This window comes from Alternaria arbusti (genome assembly GCF_024043155.1).
Source record: "Alternaria arbusti strain BMP 1465 chromosome Unknown scaffold_3, whole genome shotgun sequence".
Taxonomy (NCBI): Eukaryota; Fungi; Ascomycota; class Dothideomycetes; order Pleosporales; family Pleosporaceae; genus Alternaria; species Alternaria arbusti.
Window position 1 is genome coordinate 278,374 of NW_026249943.1, and position 15,528 is coordinate 293,901.

Genomic DNA, 15,528 nt, shown 5'->3' on the forward strand with positions numbered 1-15,528 from the left:
CTATTGTGTGGGCCCCGAATGTGAATAGTCGCTCTCAGAAAACACTCGTGATCCTCTAGTACGTCCTGGCCAAGTTGCGGAGGTACCAGTCTACGAGCCTCCTGCCGACCTTTGCCTCTGAAACGTGGATGAGGTCCTGATAATCGTTAGCAGATGTCTCTCGTTCCAGATGTGTTGTACTTACACCCTCCATAGCATAGTCGAGGTCGCTGGCCTGGATGATATCACCATCCAACAGACCACCCTCGGCCCACCTTATTTGCCTGCTCCTCTGCTTGTTGACGAGCAACCAGCACCTGAGCTTCTCTGGCTCAACCTCCAAGAATCCAGCGAGCTTCTTGAGGTCCATGGTTGTGTAGAGCTTGAGGTAGCTCTTGACGGTGGGCGACATCATGTTGTTCTTGACCTCGTCCATGAAGATGCGGAGGTGGTGCTCAACAGGGTCAATGTTGACCTCTGGGTTGTCGAAGTCGGGAGGTGTGGGGCTGATGAACTTGGGGCAGGCAGTGCGGAAGAGCTCCTCAAAGAGGGGAAGGGACTCAGGGCCGCCGCGCTGCAGCCTGTTGAACTGCTCGCCGTACTTCTCCCTCAGAGCAGTGTGGATGGTGTCGTCGAGCCTTGTGGGCTGGAAGGCTACGCAGATGGCGACAAGTGCGTACATTTGGTCATTCTTCTTGGTAATCGAATCGTACTGCGCGTTCTTCTGGAAGTTCTTTGTCCGCGAGACGTAGACGAGGATGTGGCTGAACATGCGGATGGCATCCGAGTATCGTCGCATCATCATGTAGGAGAATCCGACGTAGTAGTATGTGGTGAAGTGGGCGGCCATGACACGGGCGAACATGGCCTTCTTGTTGAGCTCAATGTCGTCGAGCGTCTTGAGCGCGAGGCTGAAGTCTCCGAGCAGGCAGTGCACCCGGAGCAGACCGATGATGGAGAAGTATCCCAGCATCTTGTATAGCGGCCTGTTGCCGTACTCTCCAGCGTACAGACTCGCGTCCTCGCCCCGCTTCATCGCCGCCAGCTGCTCGCTGATCTGTGACCGCTGGATGAGCGAGTACAGGACGTTGAGGACGCTGTAGCAGCCCCATGTGTTTGGGTTCTCGCGCAGGAGCGCAATCTCCTCCTCGTTCTCGTTCTTCTGGGCGACTCGTTGGCGGTAGCTGCAGAAGCTGTTGAACTGGTAGATGAACTCGTCGATGACATCCCACGCCCAGTAGTACTATGCGCAATTAGCCCTGCTATATTCCCCTTTTTTCCGTATTCCTTACGTTTGGCACTTCCAGGTCAACGGGGCCCTCGGAGTTCAAGATGTAGTGGAAGAGGTTGCAGTAGCTGTCGTAACTCGCAAACTTGGTCTCTAGCGTGGCCTGGAATTCCAGGGGGGTGGCCGCAGCCTGCAGTTGCGCGTGGATGTCCTGGTTGCTGTTCATCGAGGGCATGCGGTCGAGGTCCTCCATGCCGTCGTATTGGACCTGCTCGCGGTAGTCGTTCGCCATGGCCTCCTCCTCGACGTCCGAGTCGTCGTCCGGCGCACGCCTGGCAGCGTCGCCATTCTGGTACTGCGGCGGGACACGCTCGCGCAGACTCATGTTGGGTGTTCGTTCGGGCGACGGCACGGGTGCTTGTACGGGGGGTGAATGTCGTGTCGTGGTGCTGCTCCCCGCTTTGTCACGAAATTTGGCGTTCTGTGCGTTTGCTAGCGGCAGTCTGCTATCGATAGCGCGCCCAAGCAGAGGGCAGGCGCGACCGGGATCAGCGCTGTGAGGGGCAGTGCGCAGAGGTCCACTCCACTCAATCCTCACGGCCATCCTGCTGTTTTGACACGTCCTGATTCGACTCACCGGCCATATCCTCAGCGCTGGGTGTCGTGACGGCGTTGAGAAAGTATGGCGAGCCCATGTCGTCTACCGGTGCCGGGTCCGTAGTTTCGCCCTAGGGCACGAGTAGCTGTGTGCATCAATAACGGAGGCTTTAGGCGCGCTCGGTGCCAGTATGATGTCTTCGCATCGAGTGTGGCTGATAAACTACAAAAGCCTGCCGTTCCTCTGTCCCTAGACCCTCTGGAAGCCACGCCGCTGTCAAAACCCTACTACTGTCTTTACCACCCACGCTACCCTTTTCGTCGCAGTCAAGACCCTTCCTGCCCTCTGACTCGCCTCCCACCCTCCAATATGACGTACACCATCGTCCTCTTCATCACGCGCAACCACGACCTTACCTCGGAAGAGTTCAGAGACCACTATGAGCACACGCACATTCCCCTCGCCCATTCGCTGCTCGCCTCCTGCTGGCCGATCGATTTCAAACGTCGCTATCTCGCGCGGATATCGCGGAAGGGGTTCGGAGGACCGGCAAATCCCGACCGACCGCCGCTGATGCTAAGGGGCGAGATGAACGAGCTGGACTGTGACTGCATTGCAGAAATGACGTTTGACAGCGAAGCCCGCTTCCAAGAATTCTACCGAAGAATCTACGCCCCGGAGAATGCAGCCAAGCTAGCGAGAGACGAGGAAAAGTTTTTGGAAACAGGGAAAACGAGGGTCATTGTCGTTGGCGAGACTTGGAGTACGGACGAACACGGCGTCTCGACGAGAGAAATAGGCTACATCCGCAAAGACGAGAGGTCCGACAGCGAAGCCAGTGGTAGTGGCCAGAGCTGAGATGAGAGACGGATGCCGACATGCGACCCGGAGATACCAGTCGACGCCCAGCATGCGATTGAGTCGAGGCATCTGCGTTAGGCTCAGGAAGATGGTGCCATGGTGGTGAATCGAGCTTCTGGCCATAATGATCGGCGTTCAATAGTTTGGGAGAGGGGCTGGCGCTGCGCGCTACTAGGCACCCGTTCGCGCTGCGCGTAGGAGTTCACCGGTTGCTTCCGCGAACTTTTGTCAGATACCATGTCTTTGCGAATTTGCGACTTTTGGGCGCATCTGGAGGAGCCCGATGTTGGCCGAGAGTAGATTGAATTGACCAAATGGAATACATTTCGTTTATTGAACTTTACACGCTTGATCGAAACCCGCAGCAAAGAATGTCCAGATCGAGACTAGTGCTTTCCCGAGTATACATCCTACCTATACCTATCAAACATGATGCTGAAGATAATACAAAGAGATCGTGTTGATACGCCACATCCTCACTCAAGGCTTCCCCTCTCCCGAATGCCTATAAACATAATGCCAATCCCCCCTCGCAATATCAGCCCTGACCTGATAATTACTCTCCGCATCCTCCAAGACCTGCATGTCCAAGTCAACAACACACATGCCCTCGCCCGCACCACCCAACTTCCCCAAAGCCCCCACAAAAGGCACAGCAACCTGACTCAACCCCGCATACCCCATCCCCGGCGGACCCCCCGCATTCGCAAAAACAACCGCACACGTATTCTCAAACGCACGTGCCGTCAGCATACTATCCAGAAACAATGCTTCAGCCGCTGGATTCCTCGCCAGACCCTCCTTATTACAATCATTCAGCGTCCAGAAGGTCGGTATAATAATAATCTGAGCGCCTTTGGCAATCAACTCGCGGAACGCTTCTGGGAACGCGAGATCCCAGCATATGAGCAAACCGACTTTTCCGATGGGGGTGTCGAAGACTTCATGGGGGTCGTGGCGGGAGCCGGTGAGGTGGTCGCGTTCAGGGCCCCAGAGGTTCTTTTTGATGTATTTGCCCACGATGGAACCTGAGGGCGAGATGTAGTAGCATACGTTGAGGAGTTTGTCTTCTGCTGCAGAATTCTCTTTATGAGATTCCACGATTGTGCCGGGGACGATGGCTAGAGTGAGGTTATTCAGTATTGGGGATTTGTGTGGAACAAATGAGTAGTAGGATGGTCTTACAGATGTTACATTCTTTGGCTAGGGAGCAGTATCTCTCGAGGTAGCCGGAGCATTGTTCGATGCAGTTTAGAAACTCGGGGTCGTTTGGCTTCCAGCTTGTCAAGTGGTATTCGGGTAGGACAGCGAGTTTGGCGCCCTGAGCTGCTGCTGAGCGGATGAATGACACAGCTTTGTTGAAATTGTGTTCTGGTTGTAGGGGCTAGTTAATGTTAGCCAATGACTCTGATGTTCGTAGATGTGGTCGCCCATGATGGGTAATTAAGATGATGTGGGGTAAATGAGATACCTCTGGGTAGAGTTGGATAACAGCAACTTTGATCGTCGGCGCCATCTTGATTCAACAAAGCTTGTCGATATAGATCAACTAAGTCAAGACGATGTCTGTAGTGAAGTTGTGATCTACGAAGTGAGGCTAATCAAAAGCGTATGACATAGCTGACGCATGCGCGTCGATACAAGACTAGTGCTCGCTAAAAGTGACAAGCTTTCTGTCCAGGGGGTGAGCATGTTCAAGCATCCCGGCAAAACGCTGATCATGGACGTCTCCTTCAAGCGTGGAATGATCGATGTGTTGCAAGTAGAATAATCATATTCCAGAGTAGCCGAGGGGTATCTATATAGGAAAAGAAGCATACTCCAACCAACACCTGTCGAGGGCTATGCGACACGACCTCCTCCTCCTAAACATACCCATATTATTGTTCTGATCGCCATGCCTTCACTCATGGCTTCCTTCTATTCGCATGAAGAATGTAGCTTGATAGGTGGAATATTCCTCAGCTTGCTTTGAAACGTCCTGCAACGGAAATAAACTTGATCGAACGGAAAGGCCGAATCAAGTTACTGTGACTCCTCGCCGACCCCACGGAATGGGCCGAGCTCTGACAGGCGATGAGGCCCCATGGGCATTGTTCATGCTACTACGCTGTCAGCCCAATGGTAACCATCGACTTGCACGCCGTTGGTCCTGTACAACTCCTCTTCAGACTCAGACTCATCGTCGGAGCCGGTGTCCAGAAGAGCATACTGGTTGACCACAGGCGCAGGCTTCATAGGTATGCGAGTAACCGGAGTATGGGCCTTTTTGGGCTGAGGTAGCGGTCCAGCGCATTCGTCCGGATAGTACTCGATGCGCATGCCCTTGTATACAGTACGCGACATCATGCAGGTCCTGGCGAACAGAGCGTTGTGGATAGAGTTGGTCGAGATGTACGCATCGCCATTTCTGAAGTAGACGTCTACCACGATGAGGTTGTGGATGTGATCGAGATGGTCACGGATCTGATCTGTAGTGACTTTGCCTGCCACGCCTCGGACAACAAGGTTTCGCGTAGCCCCGCCGGCGATCTTGTTGGACACGTGCGGTGGTACGTGGAATTGTCGGTCGCTCCAACGGAATTCAAGCTGGCATGGTCAGCTTCTTTTATGCCTTGGGGTAGGTGCATATCTTACCCTCTTCGTGTGCAAATATATGTCATTACGCTTAGCATAAGCAAGGAAGTCGGCCGCTCCTTCGATGAAGGACACCGTTGCAGATCGGTCATTGCGGAGGAATATGTCCAGCAGTCTGCCGCCACGGACAATGCCGGCCAGGTCCTTATGTGTGGTACGCTCGGAAAGGTTGGTGATTAGCACAGTGCGCTGATCGTGGAGCGGTATACGCTGGGCTGGCCCACGGTTTAGATCGTCATATTCGTCGGGTGGGCTGTCTGGGTCGCCGGTGAAAGACTCGGATTCCCCATAGCTGACGACTCGATGGAACGATGCTGAAGGTCTAGGGTGGAGTCCATGGCTGGCAGAGGTATAGTCGGACCCTTTTGGGTAACGAGCTGATGCAGGCGCTGCTACAGGAGTAGCCTGCGATCTGGCATGTGTGTGTTGCGATTCATAATCGTAACTAGACGGTTCTTCGTTCGAAGCCCCATTCTCGCCCTGCAGCAGTGTATCCAAGGTTTCGTTCGTCAGGCCTCCACGGAATAGAGCGCTCTTGAGAAGGTCTAGACACGGTCAGAAACAGATAGTATTGCGCTGGAGCAGGGATGTACGTACGGTACTCTCGCACTGCTTGGGTCTGTGGGCAAATGGATCGTTAGCAATTTTGCACATAAATACAGAAAACAGAGTGAGCTGGAGGGGTGGTGGACAAAGTTTGAAAGTTCGGAGTGATGTTGGGTGCAGTAAAACGTACCATGTACTCATGTTCTGCCTTGCTGATGGTGACATTGTCAGAGAGATCAGTGCCGTAGCTGACGGGCTGGTTGGAAGTATGCTGTTGATAAGAGTCAGCTCTACCGGAGTCAGATGCATAGCCACTGCCTGGGGAATACCGACGAATTCAGCCCTAAAACTTTAATCAGCAAACAGCCCGGCGCATAAACCAGGTCATGATAGTGTGCACTCACTTGCGTAGAAGAGCGTCGAAATAGGATCTGCCTATGGTTACGGTGGCCATGGCTTATAGGTGAAGAAGAGCGCGGTGCTCGGGGCCGAAGATGGCTTCGCAACGTGCTTTCGGGGTGTTGATCAGTGAATTGGGCAGGCTATGGTAGTTATCAGTGACGGGCAGCAGGTCCAAGCTCGCCCTAGCGCTCCACAACTCCACAGGGCTGGGAAGGCGCCATGGATGGCCTTCCGCGACGCGACCCCGGATTGCTTATGCAGCCCTGTGCATCTGTGTATACAGCATCATCAACGTCTATGTTTCTTTTTCTGCTCCATTTCCACAACTTCCTGATGGTGTGACGAAAATACGTCCACCAACCTTCCACGTTGCAAACAAGCGCTGTGCGACACCCATCGGTTGCGTGCGACATGGTGATAGGCACGAATGGGCGCGGCGTAGCGGCATCGATCCCCCGCTAGCGTCCATGGCGTATCAAATTTCTGGACAGGCGCGCCTCTCCGCCGCTCATGGAACCGAACACGCCTCAACACCAGCTGGCCAAGCAGATCGCTGCCGGCAATGGCAGCCCGGGTCTCAGCTCGCCCTGGTCGCAAATCACCGACAATCCCTTCTTCACCGCCGTATGATTCACCCTGGGGCCACTGCGTGCTTGCTGGACGTATGCTCACTGATGCCATAGGGCTTCGGTCTCGCAGCGCTTGGGGTTGCGGCGCGGACGGGCCAGAAGGGACTCCAACACGGCGCCGCGTTTGTGCGCCGCCGCATGCTCGTCGATCTCGAAATAACTCGCCATGACGACGCCTATCCCTGGGTCCTCCAATGGATGACCAACTACCACCGCGCACAGCAAGCCGGCACCAGGCCACTCGTGCGCAACGGCGTCCTCTCCAAGGTCCTCAATCGCATCGACCCGCGCATGCACCACCTCCAGGTGCAGACGTACACGCCGCAAGATGGGCCCTCGCACGCCGCCCACTTCTCCTTCGTACCAGGACCGGGCAAGCACTTCTTGCGCTACAAGAATGCCTTCATCCTCGTCGACCGGCAGCGAGAGCGCAACAGCCTGAACGTCAAGGATGGCGTACCCTTCGAGACGATCAATCTCACGACCCTCTACTCGCACCGCGACGTCTTCGAAGACATCTTCGCCGAGGCGCACCAGATATACCAGCAGTCGCAGGAGGGCAAGACTGTCATATACAACTCCATGGGCACCATGTGGCAGCCCTTTGGCGACGCCAAGCGGAAGAGGCCCCTCGATTCGGTGGTCCTTGAGCGCGGTGTCAAGGAGCGCATTGTAGAGGACATGGAGGCTTTCATCGCATCACGCAAGTGGTATCTAGACCGCGGCATACCATATAGGCGAGGCTACTTGTTGTATGGGCCGCCGGGTACAGGAAAGAGCTCCTTCATCCAGGCTGTTGCAGGTCATCTCGACTTCAACATTGCCATTTTGAATGTCAGCGAGCGTGGCCTCACAGACGATAGGTTGAACCATCTGCTGACCAAAGTCCCGCGACGGACTGTAGTGCTGCTGGAAGATGTTGACGTCGCATTCATGAACCGTAAGACGCCTGGTGCAGACGGATTTGCTAGCGCCTCGGTCACCTTCTCCGGGCTGCTCAACGCTCTCGACGGTGTTGCCAGTGCGGAGGAGCGGATCATCTTCCTGACTACAAACCACGTCGAAAGACTAGACGAAGCGCTCATCCGACCTGGGCGCGTGGACATGACGGTAAGACTCGGTGAAGCAACAGAGTTCCAAATCGAGCAGCTTTGGGACCGATTCTATGCAGAGTTCGATGCAGGTGGGCAAGCGAAGCAGAGATTTATGGCTAGAGTGAGAGAGTTGGGCCTCATCGACTCGGTGAGTACTGCAGCGCTACAGGGGTTGTTCCTCTACAACAAGGACGACACCGAGGGCGCTATTGCGATGGTTGAGGGCCTCACCGCTGGTCGCAAAGCCGAAAACCACGTGGGGATACCCGGTCACGTTGACGTGAACGAGGTGACGTCACGGTGAGCGTTGGGAACCCGTAGAAATATGTAAAACTCCGAATGCAAACGCTGCGGCTCTGTTCGCTCGGACGTGCAGATGTCAATCAGTCTTGGTGTGTAAGGGTGCCGGGATTTTGAAGCATGCAGGCGTGTGATGGTATGCAGGCGGCTCGCGCGCGCGGGAGCGTGCGAGGCTTTTTTCCTGGGAACTCCACATCGTCGCCCGGATCTAACCGCTTACCGTGAAGACACTGCACTCGCCATTGGATGACTCAAGCAGTATTCCATCATTGACCTAATTCTGGACCGCTTCCCGCGCTTCCATCTAATCAGATCATCGAAAAGTGTGAGGCCCAACACATGGCTGCCGGTGGTTTTATCTGATCATCTGATTCCGACGTCGCGCGAGGCCGCTTTGGCGCGACAAACGGAGCACTTGTACACGCGCCCCTGGCCACACCCGGGCACCCACCCATACATATGGCTAACGAGGACGGGTGCGGGTCATCTTCGTCGCTTGCTCTCTCGCCTGCCCATCCTTCTGGAAACACGCGACACGACCGTCCTCCCGTCTCGCCAGGCAGCTACGAGTTGCAGCCTCTGCCTGACAAAGCAAAGAAAGCAAGGAACATAGCCACGTCCGAAACCCCTTCTGATGACGATCTTGATTCGCCCGCTGGCCGCCCCGAGACTCCTACACGATCCGTCAAGACAGCAATGTCAAGAGTACCTCTCTTGGTGAGATCGAGCCCGGCGCAGGGAACAGGTACGCAAACTATTCTTCCTTGTAAAGCGCCATGGTCGTCAGTCGCCCCTCGGCCTTGGACGGGTGCACAGGAGCAACGATGCACACGGCGCACAGAACCTCATTCGCTACACGTGCTGACCCCAACCTCAGGTTCATATGGCGGCCTACCTATTCTTTCCTCCAGTCCAGAGGAGTCTGATGAAAATAACGTGATTAAAAACTCAAGAAAGAAAAAAGGAAAGAGCAGACTTTCGCATAGTGAACCCTCACTACTTTCGGATCACCACCAAAATGATTCGACACGGAGTGAGCCAATCCTTCCAGGCGCTACCAAGTCACGTCGCAGGACGGGTGACGCCAGTCGTAGCAGCACGACGCTCGGTGTAGCCTCTAGTGGCCAGGACTTTGAAGCTAGGTTCAACGCAAGCGGTCTTGATCCTTCTACCGCTGGCGCGCCACTGTTTGACAACTCAACCTCATCGAGCAGTACGCTAGACGATAATGAATCCTCCGAGGACGACGATTTACACGATATGAAGGGTAGCCCGTCCGATAATTCGCCCTACGCTCAAGTGAGGGCATCCGTCGCTGCTACCGACGACCTCTCCCTATCCATTGATACCCCGCGCATGTGGTTCCTATCGATTCTGTTTTCCATTGCCGGTTCTTCAACCAACTTGTTCTTTTCCCTACGATACCCTAGCGTCAGTCTTACTCCTATTATTGCACTACTACTCGTCCACCCTCTCGGTCTGCTTTGGGACCAACTCTTCAAACGACACGACGATCCTGAAGAAACCTTTGTCGATGGTTGCTCTCAAACAACATCGCATCCTCCACAGGCAAAAGCCACTTGGAAACGCCGGTTACGGCTCTGGCTAGGCCAAGGCCGTTGGAATGAAAAGGAACACTGCTGCGTATATGTCAGTAGCAATGTATCCTTCGGCTTTGCCTTTGCGACAGATGTAAGTATCATCTGTGCAGCCATGTATGGTATGCTGACAACCCAAGGTCATCGTTGAGCAAGTAAAGTTCTACAAGCAAGACCTTGGCATCATGTACCAAGTATTGCTTATCCTCTCCACACAAATACTTGGCTACTCCCTCGCCGGTATCACCAGACGTTACCTGGTCCGACCCAGCGGCATGATCTGGCCGAGCACACTCGTATCTACCGCCATGTTCACCGCGTTACATAAAGATGAGAACAAGCCTGCCGATGGCTGGACCATCGCTCCACGCAAGTTCTTCTCGCGCATATTCCTAGGATCCGTTGCGTTCTACTTCCTACCTGGTCTCCTATTCCCAGCATTGAGTTATTTCAATGTCATCACCTGGTTCGCGCCAAAGAGCGTTGTTGTTGCCAACCTGGTATGTTTATAGTCATTTTGGATTGAGACAAAGCTAATCTGTGCAGTTCGGAATCTCATCTGGTCTTGGATTGTTCCCAGTGACTTTCGATTGGGCGCAAATCGCATACATTGGCTCCCCGTTGATTACGCCATTCTGGGCTGCTATGAACATTCTTGGAGGCCTTGTAGGCGTGATGTGGATCGCAGCGCCTATCATGTGTAAGTAGTTCAGGAGGTTTGACTACTTATGCTGACAGCTTGTAGACTACAAGAACGTCCTCTACTCTTCCTATATGCCCATCCTATCATCCGCTGTATGGGATAATCGCGGCAAGCCGTACGACGTCAGCAAGATCTTGACCGAGAACTTCCTCTTTGACGAAGAAGCGTACAAGCAATACAGCCGCGTCTACCTCCCAATTACATACGTATTGAGCTACGCCCTACAGTTCGCCGGTCTTACAGCTCTGCTTTCGCACACTGGCCTTTGGTACGGGAAGGATATCTGGAGGCAATGGCGTCGCTCTTGGGCTGAGATCCGGAAGGAATCAGCAGCTGACTACCAGCCACTTGTGAATGGTACCGACAACAACAGCCAACCAACTTCCCCTGCAATGTTGCGACACAGGCCCAGTACGACTTCAGATCCAGACGTGGAAGACTTGCTATCTGCAGAAGATGTGCACAATCGACTCATGCGCAAATACGAGGACGTGCCGATAACTTGGTACCTTTTGACTGGCATCAGTATGGCCGCAGTTGGCATGTTCGTCGTCGAGTACTACCCCGTCCATCTACCCTGGTACGGCCTCTTGCTAGCACTTGGCATCGGCGCAGTCCTCTTCGTTCCCATCGGCATCGTCATGGCCATCACAAACCAACAAAGCAGCATCTACCTCATCTGCCAACTCATCTGCGGTGTTGTATTCCCCGGTCGACCCGTCGCAAACATGGTCTTCACAACCTTTGGCTACATCTCAGCCACCCAAGGTCTCAAGTTCGCCTCCGATCTCAAGCTCGGCCACTACATGAAGATCCCACCTAGAATCCTCTTCAAGCTCCAACTCTCCGTCACCATCATCTCCAGTCTAACACAGATCGGCGTGCTAAACTGGATGTTAAACAACATCCCTGGTATCTGCACACCCTCGGCCATCAACGGCTTCAACTGCCCCATCGCCCGCGTTCACTTCAACGGAAGTATCCTCTGGGGTGTCGTCGGACCAGGGAAGTTCTTCGGCCCCGGCGCACTCTACCAACACTTGATCTGGGCTTTCCCCATCGGCGCTATCGCACCCGTCATACTCTGGTACCTCGCCCGCGGCAGCCGCAAGTCCATACTCAGTAAAGTCAACCTCGCAGTGGTGTTCGGTAGCTTGAGCTGGATTCCACCGGCCACCGGACTCAACTTCTCCGTTTGGGCGATTGTGTGCTACATCTTCAACTATGAGATCCGCAACCGGAGGAACGCGTGGTGGAAGAAGTACAATATGATGCTTAGCGCGGCCTTGGACTCTGGGCTCGCGTTTGGTGTTGTTGTCATCTTCTTTGGCATTGTGTACCCCGGCTGGATGAGTAACTTCAAGTGGTGGGGTACGGAGGTTTACAAACAGGTAAGCGAATCGTATACAAGCTGGATTTGGTCGGATACGAAAGCTAACATTATCGATAGGGTTGTGACTGGCAAGCCTGTCCATACAAAGAAGTACCCAAAGGCGAAACCTTTGGACCTGGGAGTTGGTGATTCGTTGATTACACGCGTTAAGCTTGCTTACTCGCATTGGCATATGCATTAGACGACCGGCGTTCATGAGTGGAGTTCGGGATAGACATGCTGTTAGATACACCACGTTGATCGTTTGAGCGGATTGGATACGCTCGCGACTTGCATGTTATTTTTAGGTACTGTTGTTGGATACAATGAATCGCATTGCTATCCGCTCTTTAATGGTCATGATGAGATTGAACGCCAAGTAGGATCCTCCGGTCGACGAACTCACTCGCCCGCCACGCCACCGCTCCTATTTATCCCTCCATGACAGCAAAAAAGACGGTAAACCCACAGCGCTCAACACAAAGATCTAGCAAAAAGTAATGAGCCCACCGCGACTTGAACGCGGATCCCCCACCATCTCGGCAAGGCTGTGTGCTATCGGTCATCTTTGGCGGAGGCGGAATTTGGATTCGACAACTGTAAGAGGCTTTCACTTGGCGAAGCTCATATAATTAGGCTGTGTACTGGGGACAAAGCCCGATTGATTTGAAATTCAATTGGCGGAAGCTCAGACGGTCTCTCAGCCTTGTTCGTTCGCACGCTGAGACGATGCGATGGCAGCCCTGCGCTGTTTGAGATGTGGGTGTCTTACCGTTGGACTATGGGCTCTGAGAGTGGGGAGTTTGATGGAGGAGTGGGCTGTTAGAGGAGGTTTGTGATTAAGGTGTTGGCTGGGTGGGTAATTATTATGCGGAGATATGGAATATCAAGCTCTCGCAGGGCGGTGGAAGAGCGCTTTGGAGACGGCAGTGTGGTGTGAAGGCAGCTCGGAGGGTCTTCACGGCATGATTACAAGCACAAAGAAAGATTGTTGGTACATGTATAGTTGTTTATTAGATCTCATCTTCCGCTCAGAATGGCTCGAGCTGACTATATAGTAGTGAAGCTCCTTCATATCACAAAACCTGTCGTGGCAATACCGCAGTCGCTCGCTACCTTCTCATAAGGCCTGCAGGTCGAGGGTTATCGTATATTACGCGCCAAATAAATTCCAGATTATATCTTTCCAAACAACTCCGACTGATCTCGGCCGATGATGCCGGCTTCTCATCAAGTCATCTTAACATCCGTCTTCAACTCCCAATATCTGCCACCGATCATTGCAGTCGCCAATGCCGAGGCGCGCTTTGCCATCTCCATCTCTTCGGTCTCGATGGTCATCTTAGCAACGCCGCCATGGCACTCGAATTTGCCTGCCCAGACATCTGGCCACTTTGAAGCGGAGTAGGCGTTGCTTGCCGTAACCTTCAGGTGCCAAGAGCCATCGTAACCGATGAGGAAACCCGCGACGTGCTCGAAGCGGTACGCTTTCATCGAAGTGTGGTGTTCGAAGGTGCCAATCTAGAGGGTTGTTAGCGGCTGTCTGCTTGGAGGTGTATGCGATGACTCACGAAGACCTCTAAACCCTTGCGCCAGATGACTAGCTGGACGTCCTTCTTGCCGAATACAACCTTGAACGTGTTGACAGTAGGGCTGACAAACGCCTTGAGGGTCTCAGCCGAGATGTTGAAAAGAGCGGTGACAACGGCATCTTGTAGCTTGAGTGCGCCATCTTCCTTCATGAATGCGGCATACTCGTCTAGATCGAGGATGTGGGCATGGCTAGTAGGACCGCTTGAAGGAAGTGTCTCGAAGTCATCGGTGTACGAGAGAGTGCTGCTGTCGCTCTTGCCAGAATCACTCTTCCCGGGAGAGTTGGCACAAATGTCCATATCGGTGGTGGCAGCGAAGTCACTGCTGACGACGCCAATCTCCACCGGAGTGCTGTCGTGGTGTGTAGCCATTGTAGCGGTGCGGTTGACAGATTGTGAGTGATGTTTTGCGTCTTGTTCGAGATTGATGTCAACGTCAGAAGGTTGTAGCTGCAAGCGTTTGAATCTCGTAGTCACCGGCATGGTACAAGATATATGAGTACAACAACTAGAGGCGCTAGCTTCTGGTGAGCGATGAGATCTAGGAAAGATCAATGGTGAGCGTGAAGTTCAACGGGTAGTGATGAAAGATGAGGGGCGAAGAAGCTGCAATACGTGAAGTGTGCGGGCGTTTGCCATGCTGGTCACACTAGCAGCGCTAGCGGGCGAGGTCGGTGAGGGCTGAAGGAAGGCGCGACGGTGAGGAAAGAGACGACATACCGATTATCGCACATAGCTGTAGTAGTTAATAGGTGAAAATAACAATAATGTCTAGAGCAAGTGATGGTGTTCCAGGACAGAAACAACCAATATGCACGGTCTTGTTCGCGCATTGACAAAGGGCAGGTGAGATGAAAGAGCGACCACGATTGAAATGCGACTTCGGATACTATGCATGTTAGAAACAAAGCTATTGCTTAGTATTGCTCAACCATAGCTTGTCGCAATACACATTTAAGTTGTTGATAGGTTCCTGAAAGAAAGCTCTGATTTATGTCGACTACCCTAGTATTTCGTGCGAGAAGGGGCTCGCATGAATAAACAGTCTTTCAAATCTTCTTCCTTGTACGGATACATGGATCGCGGAATCCGATGTTCAGTATATAAGACAGCAGGCTTCATGAATATGGCGATGCATCAGCGGGCCATGCTGATCTCAATGTTCCACTTGGACTCCGCTTTGGCGATCCAGCACTCGTTGCTCAGGATGTAATCACCCAAGATCCGCGCGGATTGCTCTTCCCCCTTCTTCTTGTCTTGCTCAATGCCCATTCGGGTGTAACGTGGGAGGAATGATTTTGCCCATGCGTGGTGAAGCCCAAGGCGAGTGTATCTACCAAACGTGGCGGATGCAAGGTCCCAAGAGCCGTCATAGTTGATACGGCAACGAACAAGGTTGTCCCATTCCAATTCATCATCCTCGGGGTACTCTACGAACTGGCCGACCTAGAATCCAAGTACCTAGTAAGCATTATGTTGAGACTCATGTATCTTGATAGGATCACTTACAAGAACTTGAGCACCCTGCCTCCAAACGATCATCTGATTCTCGACATGCTCCCTCTTGAATGACCAGAGAAACTTGAACGATGTAGTCTGACTGTCAAGGAATTGATCCAAGGTTGCCTTAGAGATGTTGAAGAGCAGAGTGGCGACTGCGTCTTGGATTTTGACATCGCACTGTACCCCTATAGAGGGCAGGGAAGGCTCGTAGAAAGTCATATCGATAACGTGGGCATGGTCGGAAGGTGCGTTCGCAGGCAAACGCTCATGGACGCATAGGAACTGCACAGGAAGATAGTCGGTGTCGATGGACCAGGCGCCATTGCGGTCGCAGCTAATAGCAAGTACCATCGTGTTTGGCTTGTGAGGTTGATGTGTGTTGTGTGAGGAGCAAGACTTCGTCCAAAGTTTTGATTTCATACCAAAAGCTTGGACCACAAGGGGAGAGCAAACGGCGGTGACAGTGCGCGCAAGTCAAGGTGAACG

At 53.3% G+C, this 15,528-nt stretch overlaps 8 protein-coding genes across 8 annotated transcripts; 3 read left to right on the forward strand and 5 right to left on the reverse strand.

Annotated features, from left to right (window-relative positions):
- Positions 1 to 55: 55 nt before the first annotated feature.
- Positions 56 to 1,592, reverse strand: J4E86_002711 (uncharacterized protein; the record flags this gene model as incomplete). The annotated part of the gene is made up of 3 exons (XM_051443269.1): positions 56 to 136; positions 185 to 1,222; positions 1,272 to 1,592. 3 exons carry the CDS (start codon positions 1,590 to 1,592, stop codon positions 56 to 58), a joined length of 1,440 nt encoding a protein of 479 aa, XP_051304764.1.
- A 582-nt stretch (positions 1,593 to 2,174) lies between these two features.
- On the forward strand, positions 2,175 to 2,663 carry J4E86_002712 (uncharacterized protein; the record flags this gene model as incomplete). The annotated part of the gene is made up of 1 exon (XM_051443270.1): positions 2,175 to 2,663. The coding sequence occupies one exon, from the start codon at positions 2,175 to 2,177 to the stop codon at positions 2,661 to 2,663; it is 489 nt and encodes a 162-aa protein (XP_051304765.1).
- A 483-nt stretch (positions 2,664 to 3,146) lies between these two features.
- Positions 3,147 to 4,182, reverse strand: J4E86_002713 (uncharacterized protein; the record flags this gene model as incomplete). The annotated part of the gene is made up of 3 exons (XM_051443271.1): positions 3,147 to 3,787; positions 3,852 to 4,050; positions 4,138 to 4,182. The coding sequence occupies 3 exons, from the start codon at positions 4,180 to 4,182 to the stop codon at positions 3,147 to 3,149; spliced, it is 885 nt and encodes a 294-aa protein (XP_051304766.1).
- A 581-nt stretch (positions 4,183 to 4,763) lies between these two features.
- Positions 4,764 to 6,303, reverse strand: J4E86_002714 (uncharacterized protein; the record flags this gene model as incomplete). Its single annotated transcript, XM_051443272.1, has 5 exons — positions 4,764 to 5,255; positions 5,304 to 5,848; positions 5,901 to 5,922; positions 6,040 to 6,120; positions 6,295 to 6,303. The coding sequence occupies 5 exons, from the start codon at positions 6,301 to 6,303 to the stop codon at positions 4,764 to 4,766; spliced, it is 1,149 nt and encodes a 382-aa protein (XP_051304767.1).
- A 458-nt stretch (positions 6,304 to 6,761) lies between these two features.
- Positions 6,762 to 8,278, forward strand: J4E86_002715 (uncharacterized protein; the record flags this gene model as incomplete). The annotated part of the gene is made up of 2 exons (XM_051443273.1): positions 6,762 to 6,875; positions 6,935 to 8,278. The coding sequence occupies 2 exons, from the start codon at positions 6,762 to 6,764 to the stop codon at positions 8,276 to 8,278; spliced, it is 1,458 nt and encodes a 485-aa protein (XP_051304768.1).
- A 455-nt stretch (positions 8,279 to 8,733) lies between these two features.
- J4E86_002716 (uncharacterized protein) lies at positions 8,734 to 12,097 on the forward strand (the record flags this gene model as incomplete). The annotated part of the gene is made up of 6 exons (XM_051443274.1): positions 8,734 to 9,019; positions 9,326 to 9,966; positions 10,013 to 10,372; positions 10,419 to 10,572; positions 10,618 to 11,966; positions 12,026 to 12,097. The coding sequence occupies 6 exons, from the start codon at positions 8,734 to 8,736 to the stop codon at positions 12,095 to 12,097; spliced, it is 2,862 nt and encodes a 953-aa protein (XP_051304769.1).
- Positions 12,098 to 13,177: 1,080 nt separating this feature from the next.
- J4E86_002717 (uncharacterized protein) lies at positions 13,178 to 13,911 on the reverse strand (the record flags this gene model as incomplete). Its single annotated transcript, XM_051443275.1, has 2 exons — positions 13,178 to 13,468; positions 13,519 to 13,911. 2 exons carry the CDS (start codon positions 13,909 to 13,911, stop codon positions 13,178 to 13,180), a joined length of 684 nt encoding a protein of 227 aa, XP_051304770.1.
- Positions 13,912 to 14,676: 765 nt separating this feature from the next.
- On the reverse strand, positions 14,677 to 15,393 carry J4E86_002718 (uncharacterized protein; the record flags this gene model as incomplete). Its single annotated transcript, XM_051443276.1, has 2 exons — positions 14,677 to 14,985; positions 15,049 to 15,393. The coding sequence occupies 2 exons, from the start codon at positions 15,391 to 15,393 to the stop codon at positions 14,677 to 14,679; spliced, it is 654 nt and encodes a 217-aa protein (XP_051304771.1).
- Between the last annotated feature and the right edge of the window lie 135 nt (positions 15,394 to 15,528).